The 8,702-nt window shown below is 36.5% G+C and overlaps 1 protein-coding gene across 1 annotated transcript; it reads left to right on the forward strand.

The window, feature by feature from the left end:
* Positions 1-415: 415 nt before the first annotated feature.
* Positions 416-1,551, forward strand: LOC104892924 (zinc finger protein 10). The gene has a single exon (XM_010678947.4). It carries the CDS (start codon positions 964-966, stop codon positions 1,495-1,497), a length of 534 nt encoding a protein of 177 aa, XP_010677249.2. The 5' UTR covers positions 416-963; the 3' UTR covers positions 1,498-1,551.
* The last annotated feature ends 7,151 nt before the right edge of the window (positions 1,552-8,702 follow it).

An 8,702-nucleotide genomic window follows, 5' to 3' on the forward strand; every position in this document is an offset into this window, starting at 1 on the left:
TATTTAGAAACGGAGGAAGTATGTGATTACTAACTGGATTAAACTGGTAACTAAATAGATTAACTAGTCCTAAAATGAAGAAAAGTGGTTCGTTTCTTTTTATCGGATTTGGACCGCTTCCTAATTCTAAATTAAAAATAATAGAATCGTTTTCACTCTTTTAATTTGATAGGGACAGTTCATGTGATTAATTAGTTTTTCATGAGTTTTCTTTCAAACGAAATTTACCGAATGCTAAACAAGGTTCATCATACAGATCCACTCCTTGATACTACTATTTCATTTACATATATCAAGGATGTCTTGGCCTAGTGGTTAAGATTGAGGTGTTGTGAATGATAGGTCACAGATTCGAATCCCCCTCTCCTTCTTTGCATTTTGTACCACCTTCGTAACTCATGGATCAAAAAACTATTTCATTTACATATCTCTCCAAAGTTCGAAAATTAAATTCAAACTCATATAATGATATGAAGGAATAGTCCAACAACTCACAAATATATATGGCCAGTACTTATCCCTTACATCTCCCCTCGTTTCCACTATCCAAGATTCGGACCTACCTTCTGTAAATGAAATGGGGACCAACTTTTTTTAATTAAACAAGAAAAATAAATAAAAAGGAACGATTCCATCATCATCTTCAAGTTACTAAAATTTTAGGGTTTCATATTATAATTTATATTTATGTCTACATCTCTCTGAATCTCTCTATAGCTAGCCCATTCTTTACTGCAGAAACCCTCAAGTAGTGATTAACCTTTGTCATTGTTACAACATGTGATATTTTATCATCTTACAGATTGAAATGTACACCTATATGATAACTCCATGAATGATTCTACACCCATCTTTATAAACCTAAAATAGCTCTACCCCAAGACACAGTAATAGTGGAAAAAAACACAAACCCTAAATTTGAACTTCTTAAGTTCACAACTCATTGTATATAACATTTTACACATGTGGATGCCAAATATAAGTATAGCTCAAGAAGAAGAAGAGGGAGACGACACATGGGAGCTAGCTCGGGCGTTCGCCGAGGATACAAAGAGCGTCATGGGCACAAACTGGCCACCAAGGTCTTACACTTGCACCTTCTGTAAGAGAGAGTTTAGGTCAGCTCAAGCTCTTGGTGGCCACATGAATGTCCATCGCCGGGACCGCGCTCGCCTTCACCACCAGTCCGCCACTGTCCAATACGAAACCCGGTCAGTGAGTATGCCCACAACCAGCCAAACATCATCTCTCTTCTATCAAACAGCTAATTGTAGAAGTACTAATGTGAAAGAGGTTATGCCATCTTCTGTTGGGAATTCATTGCCTATTAACAGGTATAGTGATAATTATAATGAGATGCAAGTTATTAATCATGAGGAGAAAGGAGTCATTGAAGAGCTTGATCTGGAGCTTCGTTTGGGACATATACCAACATCAGCCTCACATGAGAAATTGTTTGAGAAGAATAATAATGTGTCTGTTCTTAATTTCAGATGATACTTGAGGTTGGGATTTTCCTCTCTTTAATAAATTATAAGAATATTTTTTCTTTCATTTTAATTATAATAATAAAATTTTGTAAGTTAATTTTTTTTTCTTTGGATGCTTATTTTAAATTATTTATTAAAGTTGCACAATACAGCCAAAAAAGTATTTCCTCCTTGGTAGTGTAATTCGTTGTTATAAATCATTGTCATATCTCATGTGTATAATGATTTGTGATCTGATGGTTCCTTGATTAGTAGGAAGTTACTTTCCAAAATTGTCTACTAAGAACAGAAAATTTCAAAGAAACTAACTAATTTTACATGAACCAAGTGACAACATATATCCCCTCAAAAAAAAAAAAGTGACAACAGATATAATTGATGATTGGAGTACAATAATAATAATACTAATCCCTCTTTCCTCAAATCTATAACAATTGTACTATGTGACTTTTAGGCTATTTTCTTTTGGATTGAATTAAAAAAAATACAATTCAGTTCAGATACCTCCATTCCAGTTTAGTTTAGTTCAATTGATTTCAGTTCAGTTCAGTTAGTTTCCTCTCACAATTTTCATTCATATCAGCTCAGTCCAATTTTTTTTCATTTCAGTTCAATTGAGACAAATTCAATTCAATTCAGTTCACTCCAAAAGAACAGAGCCTTATAGTCTCAAATGCTCTATATCTTGTTTAGTGTTGATTACATTGTACTGCTGGAAAAGAACATTTTGTAGTTTTTTTTTTCATATTACTATATTTGATAAAACCTTGCTAACGTACTTTGTTGCAATCTAATTGATTAAACTACAACACATAATTAATTCAGGCGAAAAGCATTAAATAGCAGAAGATGTGCAATAATTAATCTATTAATTAGAGCCAAATATTCTTATACATATCACAAACTTCTAGAATAAACTTTTATAACATACATGAGGATAATCCAGGCTGGACAATTAAAGGAAAAACACAAAAATGATTACCTCTATGAGTTCCGGCTAGAACTAGAGATGAACAAACTTGTCACAGTACATGCTCTAGATCTAAAAACTAAACTATAATCCCAGAAGGGGGTTGGCTAGGGTAGGCTAAGGCTACGCTAGAAAGAAAGTTGCACGTTGTTGTGTATTGTGTTTGTTGTCTTTTACTTGATCCTTTCACTCGTATTTATATGCCAACATGATACATAACTCCCATGCGTCTTTGGAGGGAAATGATTTAAATCATCTGTGATTCAAAATCATAACTGCCTTTTCTGGCGCTGGAATGACCACGTTCAAATGCCCACGTAGCTTGCCCCATGATCACGTTGCTGATTGCCCGTCGTTTGACCTCCATCTCCTGAACACTCCGTCTGGTTTCTGACTTATGTTGACTTTCTTTTATGGGCTTTTGTTCCTTGACTTCTGTTGACTTTCTTTCATGGGCTCCTAATGTGATTGGACTTCCATATTAACATAATATTAAACCTTTTGGGGTCTAATACAACATACCATAATAAATGCTTAGTCATCATCTAAAAGTGGTAGTAACAGGGGGTTATTAGTTTTAATTCGATAAAATCTTTCTAACATACTTTTTTGTAATTTAATTAACGATTAAACTATATATTAATTTCAGGCAAAAGCAATAAATAGAGCAAACAGTAATCAAGCTTTTAATTAAAGAACAAAATTCTCATACATGCCACAAACTTAAAGATGAATTTTACAACACACAAAGGATAAGCCAGACTGGACAACTAAAAAGGAGACACGAAGGTTGTTACCTCCATGGTTCCCTTCTTCAATTGAAGTGAGAATTTAAGATCTTTCCTAATGGTGTCTAGAACATGCCCGGATGCCTAAGCTAAATCTAAGGACTAAACTATAACCCAAAATGGGGTTGAGCTGTGCTAGTGCTGAGCTACCCTAAGAAATTAAGAAATGCTAGAGTTTGATGGATTGTTTGTGTATCCTTTTCTTGATAATAGTTTCTTTATTTACAGAGAATCATAACATATAATTTCCATGCATGCTGGGGAGGGAAAATGTTTAAATCATATTTGATTCAAACCTTAACTGTTTTATGGTGATGAATAATAATTGTTGCCCTCTAGTGCATGCTTGTCTTCATGTTGAACCATCCTCTAATTATACCAGTAGAATAATTGCTTATTGCTGCGGTTGAATTGTTGTGGTTTTACCCATAGGCAGCAATAAACCACGTCAAAAGAAAATAAAAGTAAAATAAAAAATCAACCTATTGTGGTTCTGAATGGAAACCGCGGCAATATATGTCAACGGGAATTTTTTTAAAATTGTTTGACTAGTTTGACCAAATCTATTGTTGCGGTTTCCACCCAAAGCCGCAACAATAGATGTCAATGGGAATTTTTCAACATTGTTTGACTGGTTTAAACAAATCTATTGTTGCAGTTCCCACCCAAAACTGCAACAATAGATTAAAATATTATTTTTTTTAATAACATTTGAACCTATTGTTGCGGTTTCTACAAAAAACCGCAGTAATAGGCTTTTAAAATTAATAATAAAAGGGTCCATCTAGGGTTTCCTTGTTGGGCGCCGTTTACTTCTATCATTTACCCAGCTAGGGTTTCCTCATTCACTCCTCTCACTCTCTCTCCTCCTCTTTTCCTCTCATCAGTTTTCACGCCTTCTCCTCCCCACATCTTCTCTCTTCCTTTAACCCTCTCATCATCTCAATCACCTCCTAACCCTCTCATGCTCTCAATTCTTGCCTGATCCATTCTCGCGTAGCTTAAACCACAATACATAACCACCACATACGAGTGCTTTGACAACAAATCACAATGTCTCAAGGTCGCTCGCCAGATTCGACATCAACCATCCTTCGTCGTCGATCGTTCATTCGTCGCAACGTCGCTCGCCAGATTCAGTAACAACTCAAATCAACGGCGCGCTGACCACAAAGCGACGCGAGAGGCCCTTTTCGTATCGAGCTTCGACGACTATATGTGGATCTGGTTGTAGAACGGTTGACTCAAATCTGAATTTTGTAATTATTGTTGTTATAACTTATATGATTGCTGTTATAATATTTTCAAATCTAATGTGTTTTGGTATTACCATATTATAGTTATAGTATATTTTTTCTTGTATTCTTTTTGGAGTTACAATTATTCTTATTCTTATGTTGCGTGATTTTTTTAAGATAATTGTTATAATTTCTTTTCAGATTTGTTGCCTTTTTGGTACTATAATTTTGATTTTTTAAAAAAATCTGCCCTACATATATTGTAATTATATATTTCAAATCTGTCTTTTTGTATTTTTCAGGTTTTTTGATTTTGTATAAGCATTCTTTGTCATTATTTTCAATCAATAGTGTTTTATTTTCTTTTACCATTTTTATCTTTCAAATTTTGATGGCAAAATGCAAAATTCTTTTTTTTTTTTTTACCTGTATCAGTACCTATTGTTGCGATCTTGGCTAGCTAGGAGCCGCAACAATAGGTGTAACATATTGCTGCAATTTTGACCGGGAACCGCAGCAATAGCTTGGCCTATTGCTGCGGTCAAAACCGCAGCAATAGGTTAATTAGCTATTGCTACGCGGCCAAAACTGCCGCAATAGGCCACTTAATTACCGCAACAATAACCAATTATTCTACTAGTGTTACCTTTTTATTATTATTCTTTTACTGCCTTTGACTTTCATCTCTTGATAATCTTAATGATCTTACTTTGGATTTAATTGACTTTTGAGCTCTGTTGACTTCGCTTAATGAGCTTTATACTTATATTGGTCCCTTATGTTAAAACATAAATTAAACCTTTTAAGGTTTGATTCAATGTACCATAATAAATGTTACTCGACATCCGAAAATGATAGTAAAAAATTCCCCCCCTGAGCGATTTGTGGAGTGATGCACTTAACACTACACAAATTATAACCAGAAAGGGACTTCCGATGGTTATAGCCAATATCATCCAGTAGTGTTCTAAATATGACTTCTTCCATTGTTCTAAGCTGATCAATAAATGCTCTTTTTGGATTACTAAAAGTAGGGAAAAATAACCTTTCATATATTCCTTCACCTTTAGCATAATCTATAGAATCTTTTCTCATGGTGGGCTAATAGAAGCCATGCTCGTGTAACAACCATCTCATTTTTAGGTTGTTTTGATGAGCTACACATAACCCTTGGTGAATCTCCGCCATGAGGGTTTGAGCTTCTCCACTATCCACACATCTTAAAAGTAATCCTTATGGATCCTTTCTGTGTAGTTCACCAAATTATATATACAACTCTGTTGCTGCCATTTTGACTCTATTTGGCACTTTTGTCCCAGCTGGGTTTTGGAGATACTGGATAATTTCATCTCTCCGGTCCTTTTACTCTCTTAATATCGAAATTCTATAGACTTCCAATATATTTTCTGATCCTTGCTTATCAGTTTCCCTAATAAGCTCTAGAACTTTCTCCTGGAGAATTTATCTTCATTTTTTGAAGGTATCTCCTCCCCAGCAGAGGCTATTTGAGACAACTGATCTGCTACTTTATTTTCTTCTCTAGGAATGCCTATGAAAGTGATTTCCTTAAATTGTTTAGACAACTTTTGTGCTTTCTTTCCACATTCATGTGATACTGGTGATATACTCTTGAATTCTTCATTCATTTGGTAAGTGACCAACTGGGAATCCCCATATATCTTTGCTCTCTTAGCTCCTAATTCTAGCAGCATCTCTAATCCAATTATTAAAGCTTCATATCCAGCTCTATTGTTGGTATATGGACCCTTGAGGGTTACTGCTAGTTTAGTGGGGATCCTGCCACGAGATAAATATATATCCTAGCTCCCGCTATTTCTCTGGTGTTGGACCCATCAAAGAATGAGGTCCATGGAACGACATCTTCATCAATGATTCCTGAGTTACAACAAGGATGGGTTGTTAAGAAATCGGTTATAGCCTGACCTTTTACTGCCTTTTGTGGCACACATATTAGGTCAAACTGCAGCAGATGTAAACTCCATTTGCTTAACCTTCCTTTTCTAAAAGGTTGAGATATCATATATTTTATGACATCTGTTGGAGATACTACTTCTACAATAAAGGCCATGAAATAATGTATGAGTTTAACTGATGCGTCATATAACACATAAACACCATTTCTCTGTCGTGGTATACCTTTTTTTCGTATCATGCAGGATTCTACTTAGGTAGTGCATGCTTGGAAAAGCCTTGACTTAATTTGTTGTTTGTCCCACATTGCTTGAGGGAGGGAATCTCTTCATGTTTTTATATTCCCTCCCTCCTTCCATCTATTAAGTTGGTTCTAGAGATGCTTTTGTGGTTGGATGATATGTTTGGTTTGGGCTTGCTATCACACGCGCGCGCGCGCGCCGCCCGCCTGGACCGGGCCAGGGCCATGGGCCTTGGGCTTTGGGCTTTGGGGAATAAACTTCACTTAACTAAAGTTTTGGACCCGGGAGCTACGCGTGTGTGGCCGTTGGAATTCTGTAACGTTTTTTACCGTTACAGTATTCATGGCAAATCCCAAATAATCCGCCCAATTTATTGCTGCCCGTTTTTAGGCCTGATTTTTCCCTATGTAAATCAGTGCCTTCTGATCAGTTAAAGACATAAAAAAAAAACACTCTCTTCTTCCTTCTCTTCTTTTCTCTCTTCCTGGGTTTTCGTGCTTTTCTCCAAAGCTCAGTTTGCTAGTGGTGGTATTCTTAGCTACTGTGTTAACCTTGGGGAGCATTCCGGCCACGTTCGGACCATAATTGCTTTCAAGTCAGTGGTCTCCTACCACGGCACAGTCTTGAAAGTTATCTTCTCTGTCATTGCGATTCTCTTGTTCTAACAATTTGAAAGCAATTATTATTATTTGCAATGGCAGAAAGTTCAACCAAATCAATGGCTCATCTGTCCAAACTTGAGTCCCTTGATGGAAATAACTACAAGCGTTGGGCTCAGAAACTGTTAATGTTTTTCGAGCAACTAGACATTGATTACGTTCTTTTCAATGACTGTCCAGCTCCTATTTCTGCTTCTGCTGATTCAACTTCTCCTTCTGCTGCTGTTGTTAAGCAGAATGAGGATGCAATTATAAAATATGAAAAAGATAATAAAACTGTTTGTTTCCATCTCCTTAATCTGATGACTAATAATCTATTTGATTTGTTTATGGTTCATAAGTCATCTAAATTAATTTAGGAGGCCCTTGAGAAAAAATATGGGGCTGATGATGCTGGGAAACAAAAATATGTTGTAGGAAAGTGGTTGTCTTTCCAAATGGTTGATGACAAGCCTGTCATGGACCAAGTTCATGTCTACAAGAATTTGTGTGCTGATGTTCTAAATGAGGACATGAAAATCTGTGAGGTTTTCTAGGCTAATGTTCTGCTGGAAAAGTTTCCTCCTTCCTGGAGGGAGTTCCGTAACAATCTGAAGCATAGGAAAGAGTTCCTGTCTCTTCAGGAACTGATCAGCCATATGAGGATTGAAGAGGCCAACCGAATCAAATATCAATGTTACCAAAGCTAATCTGGTGGAATTTGCTGCTGCGTCAGGTTCTGATAAGTTCAGGGGTAAGGGCAAGAAGGTATTCAACAAGGGTAAGAAGCAAGGAAAAGTGAACAAACCAAGTGGTAAGATTCAAAAGAGGACCTTTGTGTGCTATGTGTGTGGCAAGCCTGATCATAAGGCTTACCAATGTCCTCAACGCCAAGGTTCTGTCCAAAAAGAAACTCCTCAGGCTAACCTTGCTGTTTCGAATGATGTTATTGTTGATGTGGTTGTTGAAGCAAATCTGGTCGAAAACAGTTCTGACTGGATTCTGGACACCGGGGTTTCAAGGTATTTCTGTTCAAACAAGGAGCTGCCCCATGATTTCCAGGATGCAACAGAAGGTGAGTGCGTCTACATGGGGAATACAGCAGCAGCTGGAGTACTTGGACAAGGAAAGGTCACTCTAAAACTTACCTCTAGAAAAATCCTCTCCCTTTCAAATGTCTTGTATGTTCCTACTATGCGTCGTAACCTAGTATCTGGTGCCTTGTTAAACAAAGATAGTTTGAAATTTTTTTTTTGAGGCTGACAAGGTTGTAATGACTCGTGGTGGGGATTTTGTGGAGAAAGGGTATCTGAGTGGGGGTTTGTTTATTTTAAATGTTGCTTCTTCTGTTCCTGCTATTAATAAAACTGTTTGTGGTTCTGCTTATATTGCTGAGTCTTTAAA

This window comes from Beta vulgaris, chromosome 5 (assembly GCF_026745355.1).
Source record: "Beta vulgaris subsp. vulgaris cultivar EL10 chromosome 5, EL10.2, whole genome shotgun sequence".
NCBI lineage: Eukaryota > Viridiplantae > Streptophyta > Magnoliopsida > Caryophyllales > Amaranthaceae > Beta > Beta vulgaris.

Coding starts and splice junctions, on each gene's coding strand:
- LOC104892924 (XM_010678947.4), top strand. CDS start 964: ATGTGGATGCCAAATATAAGTATAGCTCAAGAAGAAGAAGAGGGAGAC.